At 35.0% G+C, this 19,688-nt stretch overlaps 3 protein-coding genes across 3 annotated transcripts; all 3 read right to left on the bottom strand.

The window, feature by feature from the left end:
* Nucleotides 1-96: 96 nt before the first annotated feature.
* On the bottom strand, nt 97-5,320 carry LOC103489242 (uncharacterized). The gene is made up of 11 exons (XM_008448319.3): nt 4,904-5,320; nt 4,739-4,825; nt 4,430-4,606; nt 3,210-3,298; nt 2,707-2,795; nt 2,529-2,632; nt 2,343-2,439; nt 2,199-2,274; nt 1,964-2,078; nt 1,241-1,772; nt 97-465 (listed from the first exon to the last, which is right to left on the bottom strand). The coding sequence occupies exons 1-11, from the start codon at nt 5,178-5,180 to the stop codon at nt 372-374; spliced, it is 1,737 nt and encodes a 578-aa protein (XP_008446541.2). The 5' UTR covers nt 5,181-5,320; the 3' UTR covers nt 97-371.
* An 800-nt stretch (nt 5,321-6,120) lies between these two features.
* Nucleotides 6,121-8,177, bottom strand: LOC103489241 (probable transmembrane ascorbate ferrireductase 4). The gene is made up of 4 exons (XM_008448318.3): nt 7,716-8,177; nt 7,557-7,608; nt 7,277-7,473; nt 6,121-6,571 (listed from the first exon to the last, which is right to left on the bottom strand). The coding sequence occupies exons 1-4, from the start codon at nt 7,860-7,862 to the stop codon at nt 6,230-6,232; spliced, it is 738 nt and encodes a 245-aa protein (XP_008446540.3). The 5' UTR covers nt 7,863-8,177; the 3' UTR covers nt 6,121-6,229.
* Nucleotides 8,178-9,063: 886 nt separating this feature from the next.
* LOC103489240 (protein decapping 5) lies at nt 9,064-14,947 on the bottom strand. Its single transcript, XM_008448317.3, has 8 exons — nt 14,529-14,947; nt 12,159-12,259; nt 11,719-11,790; nt 10,653-11,615; nt 10,369-10,434; nt 9,859-10,059; nt 9,659-9,772; nt 9,064-9,584 (listed from the first exon to the last, which is right to left on the bottom strand). The coding sequence occupies exons 1-8, from the start codon at nt 14,674-14,676 to the stop codon at nt 9,441-9,443; spliced, it is 1,809 nt and encodes a 602-aa protein (XP_008446539.2). The 5' UTR covers nt 14,677-14,947; the 3' UTR covers nt 9,064-9,440.
* Between the last annotated feature and the right edge of the window lie 4,741 nt (nt 14,948-19,688).

The raw sequence follows: 19,688 nt of genomic DNA on the forward strand, positions 1-19,688 counted from the left end.
AAAACATGCATAAGATTATAGGTTGAGGCTGGTCAAGTTCATGCATTGAAGTTGCGAGTAAGAGTTGGAAAAATAATGGCTTGATATCGTACCAAGGGGGCAAATCGAGGAGCAATAGATTCAATAGTACAAAGTTATAAACAAAATTTCTACATTGTCGATGAAAATGAAGTAAAGCTTGACTTTTCAATCTGGATTAATTTATGAACGAATCTATTACAGCAGCAAGATATTGTAATCAAATCCTCTGATTAGACTTGCGAGTGTAGTAGCAAAAATACATTATGATCTCTTCTTACTGCCGATTCCTCAAGTAGGTAATTTGTGAATGAAATTGGGGACAACTTTACAACACAGTATGTGGGAAAATTTCAAGGTTGATCGTCCCATTTCCACCTACGTCCGACCTCCTCAAGAACCTTAGCACGAGCTTGGCTTTTCCTTGCTTCGTCTTCTACCCAAGTTCTGCATTAAACGCATACAAAAATAAAAGATTGCTGAGTTTACAAATCACAGCTTTACCACACAGACATAGGATAATTTCAATATCACACTAAATAAACAATTTAATTTAATATTGAAAACCGGAAGGCCACAACAGCTACTGGAACATATAAGCAATTCTAATTTAATTTATTGACCGTTTACTGGAGGATAATAATAATCAAGGTACTTGCAGGTTCAGGTTTCGAAAGAGCCAGCAGACTTGACACTTGCACATCTCATGTTATCCATTCTAACATCTTTTTTCCCTATTTCTAGGTTGGATGCATTACAAATACACCATTGCTCACGACATACCTCATCACGGGAACCTATTCAATTTGAACAACATGAAATTTTTATTTCAAGACCACTTTCGAATTTGATGTCACGAGTCCACTCACAACTGATTACTTTTTACAGGATTAATTTATGCATTGAATAATATTTTCCGTCTAACTGACGACTTAGACCAAAAGTTATAGTTTGAGTAAATAATTTTAAAAGTAGTTCAATAATGATAACTACCAGTAGTATAAAAATACAATAAATAGATGCACAGGATCTCTCTCTCTCTCTCTCTCTTTTATTTTTGGTAACAAAATTATAAAGCCATAGAGGATCTCTGACAACATTATGCCACACGTATCTCATAATAACTAAAGGAAAAATAATTTTAATTATACTAAGGGAAATAGAAGTATTTCGTAAGTGAAAAAGGAAGAAGCTGGGACCTGATGAACTTAAAGTTACTTACCTAAGAATACGGAGAGCTTCTTTCTCAGCTTCAAGCACAGATTTTGTATCAAGCATCCCCTCTAGCTGGTTCTGTAAATCAGCGCGCATATTGTGTAGCTCATTCTGCTCTGTCTCACAGACAGATCTCTCAGAAAGAAGCTTTTCTGTCATCCCATCAACTTCTTCCTTGAGGCTGAGAAGCAATTGCCTCTGACAGTCTATAGATGCCTTCTCCTTTAAATACTCGGAAAAAATCTTCTCTCGAACCATTTTCTCCTCTCCCAAATTACTGACAGCAGCAAGATAAAGTTCCTCCATATCTAAAAGGCGTTTTTTCTCCTCAGTTAGCTTCTTATCCCAATACCTTTGTATGTCTCCTCTTTCTACCAATTCCAACTTGATATCTTCTATCTCAGCCTTTCTAGCAGAACTCTCGGATTCCAGTCTTGATAATTCAGCAGAAATTGCTTCTGCCATCCTGCCACTTGCCAGTGTGACTGCTACTTGTGCTTTTGTTGCAGGTTTGTTTGGTTGAAACCGTTTCATTCGACCTGTGAACAGCAGATAATATTTTTTTGACTTAAATGTACATAACTCTAACCCCCTCCCACTTTCCATCTTTGTACATTTTCCATACGAGAGATTGTTATAAAATAAAACTAAAAGAAAAACAAAAGCATAAAGAAGTTTTGGCTTGTCAACTAATAACTTCTTGAGTAGACACATAGGATAGAAGGAATACCAAAAACTTTTCTGAGAATGCTTCTCTCCCCAGCTAAAATATCCATGAACAGTTGTGGTGATGCTTCTGAACTGATTTCCTTCAAGTCCATAAAATCCACCTTTGTACTTGATATCTGGACTGTAGAAAAAGTCAAAAGCAATGACACACTGATAATCATTGGTTATATGTAGTTTAAAGAGGAAGCAATTCCAGATCAATTGAACAATAAAGGATTAAATAAAAAATTCTGTACCCGTTCTAGCATTCCAGGGACAAACTCATAATCTAACTGGACTTTCCAGTCTATCAAAGCCTGGCGAGATACAAACCTGCAGCATTACAGATGCAATCGTAAATGGAATTCAAATATATCCAAAATTTTATGCACACGTCGTACCTCTCAGGAAAAAAATAAGTTCGCTCTCGATCTCCCAAGCCATCATATCCATAGTTTGGTGATAATTTGCTGGGTACGACACCAGCTTCTGCTAGAGCTGAAAAGAAATCCAGGACTAATTCATTTACTGCTACAACTAACTACACACCTTCTCTAAAACAAGAAAATAACACAAGAAAACCTCACCTTGAATGGACTCAAAATCAGGATCTTCAAAACTTATATCATCAAAAGCAGCAACTGTTGACCCAGAAAGCGAAACAGATGGAATAATATGGTGTTTTGGATTCCTATATTTGAGAATGGAGGAAAGGATTCAAAAAGTGAATGTGTTAACTCATAAAAGAACTTTACTAATTTCTACCTTTCCAATGACGAATACATACGAACTAGCCACCTTGCATATTCCCTTCTACTACACAACTCTCCACCGTTAATATCTTCTTCAATAACCTGCACACATATCCTAATCTTTGAGATGTCCATGCTCACACTTGGACCCAAAATATAAATTCTCAATGAACTTCAAAGAGGATAAATAATCTGGAAACATTGCAAAAAGAAACACCAGAACATGAAAATCACAATTTTAGGGAATCTGTCTTCTGACGTTGGCTTCAATAAGAAAGATTAAAAGAATGGGTTTTGAAACACGTGTGCTTGATGAGAATCATGGGTATTATGAAAACACAAAATTTTAAGAAATTCTCAAGAGGAATCGTTCTAGAATTAAATTCCAAAAAAGTGGTATAAATCTTTAGTAGGCATCTACAGCACATAGTTGGAGTTAAAATCTAAGTCCCAAAAGATTCATGTCTTGTGTTTCTTACAAACCTACAAAATTTTTTTTTTTTTTCCTGAGCGAACCTTAAGTTTCTTCAAAATCGACAACGCTTCATCTTGAGTAGAATCAACAGGAATGGTGATTATAACTCGTTCAAGCTTATTCCCAGAATCTGAAATACAAAAAAAATAAGAGGGAAATGTACATTATCTTGGTGGTATGAAATTGAGACATCTAAACCACGCAAGGACAAGATATGTATCAATGACAGTCAACAAAAACAGATATATCTTGACAATACACTTAACACTCAAAATATCAACAGTTATCAAGAACAATCATTTAATAGAGATACCAAACAAATCATAAGCTTTATCAATGAAAAATTCAAGAGAAGGAGAAGTATTATGCGGGGGAGTTGCTTGTAATATTCTATCTTATTGTGGAGAAGAAAACATAAATTCTTAGCCATTCCAATCTTTTTGGCTTCCCGTGATCTTAATACTGTTAGAAAGGGGTAAAATGAGAAGTTGAAGGTATTGAGTGCACCATGCTCAATTCCATTAATATACGGGACTAACTTACTGACATAATGTTATACTATATCTTGTGATCCAACAACAATTATTACAGAGAAACAGACGAGTCTAGGGAAATAAAGAGCACATGAAGTATGTTCAGTTTCATTCTTCCCTCAAAAAAATCTCCTTTACAAGCAAGGGAATGATCTCACAATCCAATCATAGAACCCCACACGGACAACTTCTTTCATTTTAAATTACACCGTGCAACCAAACATTACTATGAACCAAGACACACTATCTTGCATAAGGTGAAGCAGTATAACAAAGTTCAAAATAGATGAAATGTTTACTTTTTTTATAAGAAAAGGAAAAATGGTGCAACCAAGTGGTCACCCAACTTAGTACTACTCTTGTCCAAGCACGCTTAGTAGCAAAGTTTCGATGGGATACGATGCATTAGTGTTCTTATGATCACACCCATGGTAAACTATTGTTTTTTATTTTACGAACAACTTTTATTGAGAAAAAGTGAAAGAATACAAGGACATAAAAACAAGTCCACCAAAAAAAAAGGGAGACTCCCGTCGCTAGAAGGGACTCCAGCTACGTGAAATCACACCTATAGAATAATTAAACCTATGCGATGAACATCTTCCCATCTCCGATCTTAAAAGAGAAGGTTCCAACTCAAATCCAGTGGTAAGAAGCAGATTAATGTAAATATACGTCCTGATCAAGCATTTCATAAAAATAAATAAAACAACATCTGAACTGCATACCTGAAGTAATAGTGTCATCAATCTTAGAATCAGCTATTGACTCAGCACGAGATTCAGTCGGTAGATCGTCATTGGGTAAACTATCCTCCACAGTTTTGCCTCGATCGCCTACATTTTCCGTATGACTAAATATCCCTTCTAATGATCTCAAGGGAATACGCCACTGAAACTTAAACCCTTTAAAATGAAACACGCGTTACCAAAATAAACAAAATTTTCAATTTTCCACACGCAAATACAATAAACATAACACTAGTTAAATAGAAGATACCCAATTCCATGAAAATAGAATCAAGAAATCAAACCAACCTCTTCTAGATAGTGAAATTTGAGCAATAACAGCGAACAAAACAACAAGTGAGGTCCCAACCACCCCAATTACGGAACGAGACAACCCTGCAAAAGACAATACCGTAAATACAAACCCAATTGTAGATAATCAAAGGCAAATTATGAAAATGGAGTAAAATAAACCTCGTTTCTCGGTTTTTACATCACTGGTTGGAGAGTTGAGAAATACCCAGCCACCATAGGCGTCGCCGGTGTTGGGTTGGTCGGAATTAAACCAAGACGAAAGCTCGAGGTCTGGTTCAGTAATAGAAGCAGCAATACGAAATGTAGAGTTAGTGGGCCTGAGATGGGCGAGGAATAGATGGGAGTTGGGGAAAAGAACAGTCCGTCGTCGGGAAATGGATGGGGACTTGGTAAGGAATGAAGAGAAGGTAGAGGGGAAGGAAGAAGAAGAGCACATTGGTAAGAAAATTAGGGTTTTGATTGAAGAGTGTAGAACCCCAGTGGCAGAGCGAGCTCACCGCGTTGATACAAAGATGAGGCCAACTCAACAGTGGAACTGGATGTTGTCGCAAGGCTCCTAACTTTTTCTACCGCCAATTTTCCTTTTGCTTTATATATTTCTATTGAGGAAGTTTACATTTTCAAGTCTTAACCATAAAAATAAGTCCGTACTTAATCTTCTTCATACAAAACTCTACTTCATTATTACCTAAAAAATTGTTAAAAACATAATTTTTTTTGCAAGAGTAGTAAGCTAGTTCCCTAAATTTTAGTTTATAACTAAAAATTGTAAAATTTAAGTTCATAATAATTTAGTTTAGACATAGAATTAGAATTACTGTGTATCGTAAAATTAATAAACTAAAAATTGACATTTAATTTCGATTATGCTAAATATTTGCGAATTTAATGTTCCACGTAAAAGATGAAAGTAATGAATTTTAGTATCATTTTTATTTTCAATTATAATTGAAGTATTAAGCTTTTGTAGAACAATTTTTAAAATAGCATAAAGAAAACTTTTGACAAAATATAGCAAAATACATCAAGCTCCATTAAGTTTTTTTCTATACTTTGTAACAATTCTAAAAAAAATTGACATATTGACATTTTCATCGATATTTTTACGTGAATCGATATTTATGTAATATTATAGAAAAATCCATGAATAAATAGAATATAAGCTAACAAAACATCATTAACATTTTTAATATATTTAAAGAGGGTAAAATGTTTATTTATCAATTTAAATATTTGTTTTTAGGACATTAATGTTTCCATTGACAGTTGTGATAAAATTATCTCCTTCTACCCTTTAATACATAATTTAGCCTTATCTCACGATACATATTTGATGAAATGCTAACCATAATGTTCAGTCTTAAACAAACCTTCAATACTACGAGAAATCTTTTCTTATGTACCACACACCATGAAGGTAGAAAAGGAAAGAGTTCTTATTTATGGCTAATGCACAAGAAGAAAATGGCAGAAGAGGCAACAAAATTAAGAAGATAAGGGCTTTGAATTAGAGAAAAATGGTTGTTGTTGTTGTTTGATGGTGGGGAGGGAAGGAGGATATTTAGGAGATATAGCAATAAGCATCACCATTCCAGTAAGCAAAACCAGTGACAAGCCTAGACTGTTCACTACCATGGCTTCAGGACCCTTCCTAGGTACATTTCTCTTTGTTTGCAACAATGTCAACTTCTCAAGAAGCCCTGTTTCTGCTGTTACCACTGCCAATGCATAACTGTATAAACCAAGAAACACATGCCATGGCAGCACTCTTTCTCTTGTTGCCCTCACCTCCCTCCAATGCCAGAAGCTCAGGAACCCCATCATCCACTGCATTTAAACACATGTTTAGTACAATACCATCTAAATCATCCCTTCGTTCATTCGCTCCTTTGATTGATTCAGTTGTTTTCATGTTATGAGAAGTGGATCTGGTTTTGGTTTCAACGTTTTTACAATATAATCGTTTTTTAACTTGAGCTTGAATATCTTGTATGACTATAAAGTCGTACAATAATAAATGAAGGGTAGAGGACCACAGTCAAGTTGGAATATGAGAAACCAGCAATAGATGACTCCTTGACTGGGATACCTAATACAAATTTTCTCAATAAATAGAGCGTATTGAGCTAGTCCACACAATCACTGTCAAACCAGCAATAGATGACTCCTTGACTGGCATACCTAATACAATGAAGAAGAATTAAAGGGTGGGTTGTGATTCTTCAATACTAGTATTTGGTTTGACAGTGATTGTGTCATTGTGTGGACTAGCTCAATATGCTCTATTTATTGAGAAAATTGGTCAATATCAGTAGCAGATCACAACAAGAATTCACTTGGCATTAATTCCAAGCATTTCACTAGAATGAGGCGTCTGAAAAGTGTAAATGAGTAAAGATTCTGGTTCTGCAACATAACATTCTATAAGGGACTTTCTAATTCTCAATTCCATTCATCAAATTCAGTTTTGAAGGTGATTGAAGTTTTGATATGGTATGAAAGAGGAGAAAAGGGGTGAAGGGAAAAGAAAACCTGAGCCCCAAACAAAGTGATGACAACCAAACCCATCCAAGAATGTAAACTGTGGAAATTAGCCAAAAAGCCACGATCCCAATGAAACTTGGTCCAAATTCCGGAAATCCCAGAAGCCAAAGCTAGCCCTTGAAGACTCAGATGAACAGATTTCCTCAAATTTCTCGAACCAGGCAACCAACTATGAACCAAAATTGCTGAAAATCGTAACAAAAGAACAAACACATGATACCCATTACACAAATCAACATAATTCATCAACGTTATGGTTCCAACCCACCTTCTCCACTGAGGAGAATGAGACCAATTACCATGAACAAAGGATGCAGAACCTACAAAGGAAAACCCAAATTACCCTAAACCCTCAGAAAATGGATCTTGCATCGATAAGTAAATGGGTCCAAACAAAATAGAAAATGCAAAAGGGAAAGTGCAGTACATCGAAGAGACGGTCATCACGGGGAGGGGGATGACCGAAGCTGGAACTGAATACAAAAGCCCAAACGAAGACCAGAACAGCAACAAGCAGACCAAAGATTCTGGCAAAGATGAGTAGTGGGGTCAGTGAGGGCAATGCTGCAGCCATGGGGACAGAGAAAGGCGGCCTGCAGCTCAATGATTTTGGCTCAGCCAAGAGTGCAGTGGTAGGCAGGCTATGAAAACTGCCGACAATGAATCTATGGGCGAACTTCAATTAATGGCTGTGCCTCTGCTGTCGAGTACACGGAATTGCATTTGTAAATGAAAACCAAACCTGGAAATTTATATGGGGAACTGTAGTTGGAGCCAATTTTAGAGAAGAAAATAATTGATCCTTTTCATCTAGGACTTCACAAAATTCAATCGTTTTACAATTTCCACTATTAATTTTCAGGAATTATGTCTGAAAGTTGCACTGATACACATGAGGTTGGAGGAGCTAATGGGCTTTGCATATAGTCAACGAAAGAATAAATATCCATAACCTAAATTTCAAAGGGAAATTTAAACTTTGACTGGAATGGAAAGTCTAAGGGATGTGGACACTGACCGATATAGAAATTTGTTGACGGAAGCTGACAAATAGAATAACCACTAAACTAATTACAAATATTTAGTTGCGGATAAAATCTTGTTGTCATGATAAATCCCCATGAATTTTGTATAGTGTAGCTAAAGACAAGTAAGTCGTGGTTCTTTTTTGAAAATTAGTTACTCTCTCCCTTTAAGATTGTGTAACAATGTAAGTTGGTTTGACACCCGTTTTGACTCTCAAAATTTCAAGGTGTCATATCAAACGCTTAATTATTTATTTATTAATCAAATAAACGATTAGGCACCAATTTTTTCCTTTTGAGACATGAGTTCTCCTATACCTCCCTCTGGTGTCTCTTTTGACTTCAACCCATCTGATTGAGCCTTGTTCTAGATAACCCTTCTCCCCTTGTCCATTTTGCTCTTTTACTAACAATCATTAAGGAAGCAAAAGAAGTAAAGAAATTAAGGCAGTGGCGGTTCCTTAACAAACTATAAGTTATGTGAAGTGAACATATCATTGAAAACCATCTTAATCTAGAAGCACGAAGCTCTACAAGTCATTTACAAGTTTGACATTAATGGAATATTCCAAAATTTGATTAAGATTACCTTTACTTTTTATAAGTACAAAATTATTTCCTCAAATGATTCTCATCTCACTGTCCTTTGAACCATAGATGGGCGAAAGAGTTGCACCAATTTGATTGTTTAAATTGATCGGAAAGCTTATTTCCCAAAAAAGAAAAGTAAAAATATAACAAGCCACCATATTTAACAAAATATAAAATGATAAATAATGATATTTCGAGTCAGGCCTCAAAAGCCAAGTATGGAATAAGACGCAAGTTGACAGTTAATTACAAATGAGAAAAGGTACCAAGGATGACTTGAAGGACTAGAACTCCTTCGGTACATCTTATGGGTCGACAGAGAGCCTACAACACCAATTCTTCTTAGAACTACGTCTTCACTTTTACAACAAAGAAAAGCCCAAAACAAAGCCTCTGACGTAAAATGTGAACCACATATTCTACTCTTTATTTCTGCACAACAGTATAAAACTTGAAAAGGTAAAAGTTATCGTTGATCCTCGGGAAATTTAGTTGCTCTCGTTTGTCTGTAAGCATTCGAGCATAATCAAGAAAACCTACGGATTATAGTTATGCATTCCCCGCCCTCGACTCCTTCCAGAGTGGCCATATCCTCTCCCATAATAACCACCACGACGGCCACCACGTCCAGAAGCATAACCACCACGACCACCTCGGAATCTTGCAAATTCACCAAATGTCTGCAGCGATAAACATCCAATAGAATGAGAAAAAGTTACAAAGACAAACAAATTAACCAACTCAAATAACATACCTCAGTGTCCAACTTGACTTGTTCGAAGTATCTGGTCCTCCTTCCATTTTGAGCTTCATTGTCAGCATTGTTGCACGAGAGGGTATCAAAAAAGTCGTCCTTATTGTACACAGGCTGCGGACATAAAGTGAATCAGTTTTATATTTGGGGAGGTAAACAAACACTTTTAGAAATATTAGTGCAATGGAAGTATCTGATACCTTGATCTCTAAGTTTGACGATTCACCATCATCTTCTTCATAGACATCCTCTTCATCACTAAACTTTTCATCCCCATCAGTGTACTTTGGATGAGATTTGGTATTCTTACCAAGATGACCCCAGACTTCATCCTTGTTAAATTTCTCATTCATTGCCATGAAGTCAAAATCTTCCGTAAATCTTTCTGTTTGATGTGAGTTCTGCAAACAGAAAATCATAAATGAGTACCGAGGATGTTGTTGTTCTTTTGGAATGGGCAACCATGCGTACAGAGCTGTCTAACGCACCACATACAAATATTTAATTGACAATAAACTAGCAAACATGCTTATTTTAGAATCCCATCAAGCTAAAATTGAGGCTAAATGGAAAAAAGGAACGGAAAATGTGGAATATACTACATAGGTTATCAAAAGCCGTTGCCGTTTGATCCCAATCCTCCTATTACCATATAATACATACAGAAGACGTTCCTATTTACTAAACAATCTAAGTTAAGTACACATTACCCCAGATCGTCTTCCTCTACCACGTCCCCTGTAGATGTACCGAGTTTGTGAAGTTGAACCATTTGGCTGTAGAAAATACAAAATGTTAAAATATCAGAACCCTTGACAGCACAAAAAGTAAATTAGGAAAGAAATAGTCCATCCCTTGTACATGAGATATGACAAGATCATCACTGCCTCGGGACAGCCTAAATGTTGCCAAAAAAGGCCTGAATATTTATTCCCACAAGGACATTTAATCTTTTTGCAGAAGTACATAGTACATGTGGCCACAGAGAGATCACCTTATGAATAGCTCGTGAAGACACTGGTAATGGTAATAATGGTGGCTGAGTATCTGCTGCAGGAACAGTATGTTCAGCTGCTAAAGAGGAAGATGTTTGAACCACTTCAACGTCCTTTTGAACAGTTTGCAAAGATGAAGAGGCTACAGTAGTTTGCAACAGCTGGCCTGGAGTCACAAGGGTAGGCGCAGGTACACCTGTGAGAACAGAGTTTGATGTTCCAGCAACAGAGGAAGTAGATTGAGCTATAGTTTGATAAGACAATGCTGGACCAGAAACTGTAGTAGTTTTGTTCGTAATTGGAGGCACAACAGGACTGACATCTGAACTTGCCGTCAAAGGAGAGAGTGAAGGCAAGTTGGTACTTAGAGGAACTTCAGGAAGTACTGTCTTGTTAGCCACTGAGCTTGATGAAATCTCAGAGGTCTGTGGAGCCGAGAGCACGGATGGAAGTGTCGAAGATACAGTTACTTGTGGCAATGCTGTGGAAGATAAACTAGGAGTGGTAGGATTGGCAGAGAATAAAGAAGATAAACTAGGAGTGGTAGGATTGGCAGAGAATAAAGAAGATGGAACTTCCAATAAATTTGGTGCACCAGTTGGTAAAGAAGCATTAAGATTAGGATATTGCAGTGGCTGCTGCAAGGAAGAAGGCAATGACAGGCCAGGTGGAGGACGAAGTAACGATTGCTGATGCATGTGAGGAAGTCCATTACCGGGGCCATAATACCCTTGCCAGTACATTGGCAAAGCAAGCCCACCACCACTTGGATTTGGTGGAGGTGGCGTAGGAGAAGCTCCCCAAGACCCTACATTTCCTCCAGGTTGATATAAAGGCAACCCACCCTGGAAATTAGATCCAGGCATTCCCATTGGCATGGCCTGAGAATTAATATCAGGCAAAGGCCCACTAACAGGAGGAGGCAAGCTTGAAGAAGTAGATGCTGGACGAGGATAGTGAGACTGTCGGAGAAATTTCACCAAGTACATTGTAAGTTCACCTTAATTTTATGCATAAAAAACTGGTAAAGGGAGGGAAGGGAAGGAGGGGAAGATTTCATTTTACCTGAATAATAGCTGGATCGTTGTTTATCAAGGATGTAGTCTGAACAGGTGGAGAAGATTTTACCTGTAGATCCTGCAGCAAGCACCAACAAGTCAACAAATTATATATATCCTCAGTGCACACCATCTACTGATAATGATGGTTTAAATAAAACACCACATCAAGAAAATAACAGATTGGCAAATGGAGCTGTCCTTCCTTAGACTACAACATCATGACAACATGACTTATATGTACAACAGGATTACTAAAGATACAAAAGCTGATTCTGTACTATTATAAAATAATAAAAATAACTGCAAAAATAAAATAAGAAGCTATGGTATAATTTTACAAAGTTTCACTGGCAGCACGAAGAATACCTTGTGGCCACATATTAATCATGTAATTACATATACAGCCACTAACACATTATTAGTTAATATCTCTATCAAATTTACCTTGATATCACTTCCACGGAACAAGATGTATTCAAACACTTTGTCGCTTGGTGGGACTTGTGGTCCATCCTTCTTTCTCCCTTCGGTTCCAAATGACCGTACTGGAAAGAGAAATATAAGAATCACATTAGCATATGTTTCCCTGGCACCTTGAGAATGGCTCAATACACATCCAAATGATTTCACAGAAAATATAATGAGAATTTTAACAACTGTTTGTCACCCCGTGGATAGAGTTGACTTCTTCTAACATGAGGAAATGGATTCAATATTTGAAAAGATTTCAGTACAAAACCTACCTCAAACCCAGCCAATCTATAACTTCACAGTTATGGGCCTAGGTTTCAAGTCAATACAATGCCAACCTTAACCCACCAGGTATTACATTATCACAAAGGCAAAGCTAACTAACAACATGAAACAACACCCCAGGATAGTTGAGCACTAGGAGCCCCTGATATAATTCAACAATTCCTTGGAAGAGAAATTTCTCGAAAGATAACCAAAACAGCATTTTACCAGATCATCTTGGCCTGCATTCCTAATACTACTGGGATGTCCATGTAAAAAATTGCTCTATGCAAAAATATTATTGAAAAAGCCATAATAGAAAATACCAAAAGATCCAAATGCTTCTGCCAACAAGTATATGCAAAAATGGCATCTGCCCACAGATGGTATTGGCTCTCCTGCATACTTTTACACATTTCACCGCTATTAGGACAGATACAGAGAGCCAAAGTAGTGCGTGTTCTCAACTTCAAACCAGTGTTGAATAATTTATATTGATTGTTTTTAGAACAAGAGAGCCATAATAGAGAAATTATAACTTTGGAGATGATTAGGCCAACTATCTTCCCAAAAGCTAACATTTTTACCACTACAAACCTCATGAGAAAATTAAGAATCCATTCTTATTTACATTATACTACAACACCTCTTTGGCAGTCAACAAAATGTTCTTCAATTACAAGTTCCTTATTTCAAGTACCACATCACTTCCTCTTACCACCTAGTTTTTTTATGTCCATGAGTATCTGGACCAGCTTACACGCACCTCGACTAATCTCACATAACAGCCCGTCTAACCCTACAACATTTGAGTATCAAGGTAACTCGTAGGAAATTAATTCCCGGTAGGTGACCACCATGAATTGAACCCAGGACCTCTTAGTTAGTTATGAGACTATGTTTCCTTTTGTCACATCACTTCCTCTAGCCACCTAGTAATTCTAGCCATATCAACAACATGAACACCTCCTTTACAATATTCCCCAATCCCCCGGGAGAAAATGGTATCATCAACATGTTGAAGATGGTTCATCTGAATGACATACTTCATCACTTAGGCTCCCTAAACCAGAACTTCAGATAGAGTCAGTTTGTAGCAGGTCTCCATGACTAATATATCTTACAACTTTGATTCTACCTTTAGGTTTCAAATTTTTAAATCATAATAGATTTTTTAGGGCAGAAACATTTCATTGAATAAATTAAATAAGGGGAGACCTCAAACACCTATAAGTGTTTGCAAGTCGCAATGCATTTCATTGCGCAGAAGGATCTTGTTAATTCTATCCACCAGAATTATGAGTCTATGACTATGACAGAAGCTTATAAACATTATTCACCAAACCGATAGGATGGAAATCCTTCAAACTAAATCACATATAAGAAACATCAATCTAAAATCTTCTATTAACTGGTCTATTAGCTACTAATTCCATCATTAAGTTCTAATGAACCCTACATATTAAAGACCGCCAAGTATTTGTATAGTTGACACTGAGAGGCAGACAAGAATATTTGGTGAAAACGAAGGCGTAAAAATTCTGCAACTTCGAAAGACTTGAGCAAACGGGTTGGGAGCCAAATAGTAAGCAGGGGTCCATAAGAGTTCACAAACCATGTTTCAGCAACCAAAGAGTTAAAAATGACACAATACAATAACCAGGAGACGCAGAATGGAGAAGGGAAAACAAATATGACACTGCCCTCGGCAAACTCTCCAGGAAATTCAACTGCAGTAACAGGGAGAGCGATTACCAGCCGGGATGTGGTCTCAGGAGTTAAAATCGTGAATTTAGTAAAATTTAAATCGCATAGCTAGTAAAGGATCCAAGATAGCAGCAACCAAACGAGACAGATTAAAGACTTAACCAAACAATCCAATTGTTTCTCCCAACTAACAGAGTGAAAAAAGAGACCAAATTCACAATCAGAACCCAAAAGTCAAAACCTAGGATTCGTCAGAAGAAACTTCACCGATCTAATAAAGACGGAATGGATCCAATGGGAAACAAAAGAAACCCTTGTTTACCCGTAAAGAGAAAAAGCGAAAATTAAAGAGTAAAAGGAAGAGGAAGTTACCATTTCTCAGTCCGATACTGGACTCTTCGGTGTTGATATTGTAAAGAACACCTTCATATCTAATCTCACTCTTGGAAGTTAAGCTAATCAAGCTTCCAATATATGAATCGGCGGCTGAACTGGATCTGGAAGCACTCTCGGAAGCCATAAACTCCGACCGGGAAACAAATCTGAAGGAAAAAAGAGAGTAGGGTTTTGGAAGATGGGGTTAAGTTGGGAGGCGAAAGTAGCAGGAAATTGAAGAAAAAGCGCTTCGTGCGAAGGGTTTGCGTTATTTATTAAACAAAAAACCATTCGTTACTACAGAAATCTGATTAAGAAACTGCTCCAATCGCCGTGGAATGTGTCTGTGGATAACCCAAATTCCATCGCCATCGCCATCACCTCCACTTATCTCATTCTTTTTTCGTTAATTTGTAAATTTAGTCACATCCATTCTTCAAATTTTGAATCAATTCTTATGTTCTTCCAAATTAATTCATCCATTAATTACAGTATTAGATTATATTAAACTTCAAAATTTCAAGATTTAGGTACCCAATACACATTAATGTTTAACTAAACATTTTGTTAGTAACTTTTAAATTTTTTATTAAATTATCTAAAATTGTATTTTTCGCAACCTACATGTAATTGAGTTTGATAGGTAAAAAAACTAACTCTCCATTTGGATACACTAAGAATTAAAAATATTTATTACCTAATTAATTTTCTTTGACAAGTACTCATATCATATATCATCGATTCACATGAAATTAAGGCACGCGATCATTTCGAAACTTACCTTTCTTTACTTGGAGAGTGAGAACTCATATACCATTTGGTTGAGTTATGATTTGGTTAACAATAAATAAATTTAACGATAAAACAACGAGTAATTATGTATTAATTTACTCTATTAAAATTATGTTATATAGTCGCAAATAGTGTGATTTCTTACAAAGAAAATATATATTTATATGCCTATATAAGCATTATTATTCATCAGCGACAAACAAAACACTCATTCATACACAAATTCCTATACTTTTTAAAATCAAAATATTTGCATCATCGATTATTGTACATGATTAGCCGAAAGTGCAGACTTTATTCGGATATATCTTTTTGAAAACACTTATTTATTATTGTTATGTTATATTGTTCTATGATATTTGACTTTTGAAATAATCCATTAGGTTTTTAGATTTCATTATATGTATGACAAAAGAAATATATTAATCAAAGGATAGAAGAGTAGTTTTCATTAAATACGAACGCTAATCCATTTTCTCATCTTCATTTTTGACGAATTATGTCCTAAGTTTTTTTACTTTTTTATTCTTTTGGCTATGCTATTGATATGTTAATACAAATAAAGGAAATTGTTTTGGGTGTAGGTTGATGTGAGTCCAAAACTAGATTTAATTGGGCAGCCCAAAATGAAATTTATTGGACCCCAAAAATCGAATTTAGCCCACAGTCCATGAGAGAACCTTATAAATAAATAAAGAAGCTCTCATAATTTATTTACAAATTTAGGGCACTGTATGGTTCGTGATTTGTTTCCATTTTCATGTTTTGAGTACAAATAAAATTAAAACGATTTTCAAAAACAACATTCGAAATCGTCCATTTTTCTTTGTTTTTAGATTTTATTTACAATAATCAAATATATAGTTTAAAATTTAAATTTTAAATTCAATTTCTGTTTTCGAATACAGGGAAAAAGAAGAATACGTTATTGTTTTTCATTAAATTTTTTAATAACGAACTAAACGGGTTCTATGACTCCACCAAATCAGAACTTTCCTAAACCCAGAATAGATAATTATAATTGGTAGCAATTTTTAGAATAATTATCAACTATGTAACAATATTTTTTTAAAAAATCAAATATAGCAAAGTCTATCGGTGATAGATTTTTATCATTGATAGACTCTTATGGTTTATCAGTGATAGACCAACATTTGCTACATAGTATATCAATTCCTATCATTGATAGATTTTGACAGATTTTGCTATATTTGTAATTTTTTAAAAATGTTACTATATACTTCGTTATAATTGTTATATTTGCAACTATCCCTTTTTAAAAAAAATCAAATATTAAAGATCGAACAACAACTACACGGATAAATATAATACATGTTTTCGAGCAAAACACACAATTTCAAAGGTCCAAAGATGACGAAACTTATAAATTGTTGTCATTTCTTTTATATATAATTAGAAACAACATGTATATTTTACGGCGTGTTTGGAAGGTAACTTCCTAAATGTTTAAATAAATATTTATAGTTAAGCACTTACAAAATAAATCAAAACAACCTTACTTGCTCGAGATCCATAGGATGAACAGTGAACTTGTAATTAAACCTTTTTTTTTTATTAAAAAAAAAAAAAAAGAGTACATATATTACAAACAACAGAAAGTGAAATGTGAAAGAGGGACTAAAAGTAAAGGAGATGAAAATACAACTAATAAAGAACCAAAGAAAATCAACGACAAAAAATCATAAAGTCACATGCATACACCACTCTAAATTTCAACCACCTATACTACATTATTTGTAAACCCATAACTTCAAAAATACAACCGACTTTGGTTTTTCAGGGTTAAAGTGATGGGTGTCTTTTACATGTGAGTGTGATCTGCACCATAGATATAAAATACTAAAGTCTAAATTGGACAATGCTTGAATTGGATAGTTTCGTAATTTATTAACCGTTCGAGTCAAAGTAATATAATATTTCATACATTGGGTTTGTGATCTATATACCATAGAGATATATGAAAATGGAAGGTTACTATCGTTTGCCATATCTATCACAACCATTCAAGGCCATGCACACACACACACACACATATATATATATATATAGCTTAACAAAAAAGAATCACACACCATTTTTCTCTTTTTAAAAACTTCATATTTATTTTTTTGACACCATCTAAGTCAAACAAGCTAGAAAAAGAAAAAAGGGATTTGGATTGATGAAAATGTGACCTATAAATTTATGTTATAAGGTAAAAGCAATAATGATATAAAGAGTGTAAGAGAGAGGAAAGTAATTTAAAGAAAAGATCAGTAATAATTAGTGAAGGGAAAGAGGTTTTATGGTTAAGAGAGAAAAGAGTTATAGAGTAGACGTAGTAGCGAAGCAGAGGATAGAAAACGACGTATCGATAGAGAGAATAGCTCACACCAACCACGTGCCTCTCACATGCCTCCATTTCTTCACAAACCCTAAAACACAACCCCCTTCAGTACTATTTCTTTAATGCAAAATTTCCCTTTTTTTCCGGTCGCAGGGTGAATTCGCCGTGGGGATGGGGTGATGTAGGCGGCAGACGGCAGCGGGTATGTGGTGGTGGGACGTAATTGGGTGGATCAGATGACATCAGAAGGCTGAATTGAATAATCGTGATTAATAATAATAATCCATCTCTCTCTCTCTCTCTCTCTCTCTCTCACAAACCCTAATTACACTTTTTGTTTGCGTTTGTTTGCATTTATTAATTTGGATGTGGAAAATTATTTATGAAACGGAAATCAGTAATTCAGAGATTTCTTATCTTTCCTTTGAGAAAAAGAAAAAAAAAAAAGATGGAATGTCGTTTTCGTTTCTGCGATTCTGTGAGTGCTACAACGAAGAAAAGCAGACCAATGGCCAAGGTATGTCCTCTTTTCGAGCCGCGCGGCTCTCCCCAACCCCATTTGCCAATCCCCCACCCCCTCCCATCCCCCTACCCCCATCTTACTTTTCTGTCACTATATAGCTTTTATTCTTTAAAATCTTTAATGATTTTGTTCAAATCATGCCAAATATCATCGAATTTAATTGAGCAAAATTTCAAAATCATCCCTAAAATGTCAAAATCTATGCTAAATCAATCATTAACAACGTTAATTTCAAAATGTCTCCTTCACAAGTGTTTGAGTTCCAATTATTACACACTGAAATCACAAACTCCTTATTGTAATTACGAATTGGGAATCGTGAATTGTATTGAAAACAAGACAATTTTATTTAAGTATATATATAATCAGTTAACTTATTGATATTATTATTATGTATATAAGATATATTATTCGAATTGCAACTTCATTATTAATTAGAGACTTAGACTTAACATCTAATGTTCATATTTCATCTTCAATAATCTACTGATTACAAAAAGCAATGTTGCCTCTTCTGTCACTTTATTATTTCTCGTCGGCAGTTAATGCAAAACACCACACGAATACATAATTGCAAAAGTTTATATGTAAAGAGTTCATAATAATTTAAATTGTAATAAATAAAAATGTTTGAATTCATGTGTGGAATTATAACTATAGCCTCAATTGTGCATGTGTTAAATGAAATAGGCTGACTTTTTCGTTATTTATTACACAGTATATATATATATATATATATATAGGGTAACTATAATTTCAAATGCATCATTATTACTATAGAAAACAAATAACGTTGTAGTTAATTTTTAAATTTCTTATAGTTTTAAAAAGTTGATATATTAATATCTGAACTGATTGTATAATGAAAACCAATAATTTAGAGACCACGCCATAGCCAAAGTATGAAAAACTAAAACAATCTATTTGGATTGAAATTATATTAAACACCCAAATATATAGGCAGGTTTCATAGTCACTAGTTTTTAGAACACCTCTAATGTCTCTTTTAATATTTTCTTTTTTCCTTGTATTAAATTAAATAAGATTTCAAGACAAATCAATGTTTGTAATAGTAAGATAGTAGTACCGTTGTTATCGACCAAATTATATTATATTTTAATTTGATTCTTGAACTTTTCTTAAAAGGTTAAATTTTGTGAGTGTTTTCAAGGAACTTCATTAGGAAGACATAATAATCAAAACCAAATTGACCACAAATGGTTAGTATTTGACAGTCAAATAGCTAGAGACCAACGATGAAGAAAAATTATAAAACTTTGAATAACTTCTACAAGTAAGCAAATTCATTGTATTATTCATGAGACGAGGAACAAAACCAAAACTTACGTAGCAAAAAGAAACCATAACCTTCAAATATCCTCGTTTCTCGTATAATTCTTCATTAGACCAAATACACATACACGTAATAGTATTTGGTGTAAAACTTGAATTCTATTGAAAAGTGAATTGTTTTTTTTTTTTTTTTAAATTTGAG

This window comes from Cucumis melo, chromosome 10 (genome assembly GCF_025177605.1).
Source record: "Cucumis melo cultivar AY chromosome 10, USDA_Cmelo_AY_1.0, whole genome shotgun sequence".
NCBI classification, from domain to species: Eukaryota; Viridiplantae; Streptophyta; class Magnoliopsida; order Cucurbitales; family Cucurbitaceae; genus Cucumis; species Cucumis melo.

What these genes read in the sequence shown, in the direction of transcription:
- LOC103489240 (XM_008448317.3), bottom strand. Translation starts at nt 14,676, where the DNA reads ATGGCTTCCGAGAGTGCTTCCAGATCCAGTTCAGCCGCCGATTCATAT. An exon ending in TCCGTGGAAGTGATATCAAG is followed by an intron (nt 11,791 to 12,158) that starts GTAAATTTGATA and finishes TGCTTGCTGCAG; the next exon opens with GATCTACAGGTAAAATCTTC. An exon ending in ACGATCCAGCTATTATTCAG is followed by an intron (nt 11,616 to 11,718) that starts GTAAAATGAAAT and finishes TTTCTCCGACAG; the next exon opens with TCTCACTATCCTCGTCCAGC.
- LOC103489242 (XM_008448319.3), bottom strand. Translation starts at nt 5,180, where the DNA reads ATGTGCTCTTCTTCTTCCTTCCCCTCTACCTTCTCTTCATTCCTTACC. An exon ending in AATTTCACTATCTAGAAGAG is followed by an intron (nt 4,607 to 4,738) that starts GTTGGTTTGATT and finishes TTCATTTTAAAG; the next exon opens with GGTTTAAGTTTCAGTGGCGT. An exon ending in TGATGACACTATTACTTCAG is followed by an intron (nt 3,299 to 4,429) that starts GTATGCAGTTCA and finishes TTTGTATTTCAG; the next exon opens with ATTCTGGGAATAAGCTTGAA.
- LOC103489241 (XM_008448318.3), bottom strand. Translation starts at nt 7,862, where the DNA reads ATGGCTGCAGCATTGCCCTCACTGACCCCACTACTCATCTTTGCCAGA. An exon ending in GTGATGACCGTCTCTTCGAT is followed by an intron (nt 7,609 to 7,715) that starts GTACTGCACTTT and finishes TTTCCTTTGTAG; the next exon opens with GTTCTGCATCCTTTGTTCAT. An exon ending in CATTCTCCTCAGTGGAGAAG is followed by an intron (nt 7,474 to 7,556) that starts GTGGGTTGGAAC and finishes TACGATTTTCAG; the next exon opens with CAATTTTGGTTCATAGTTGG.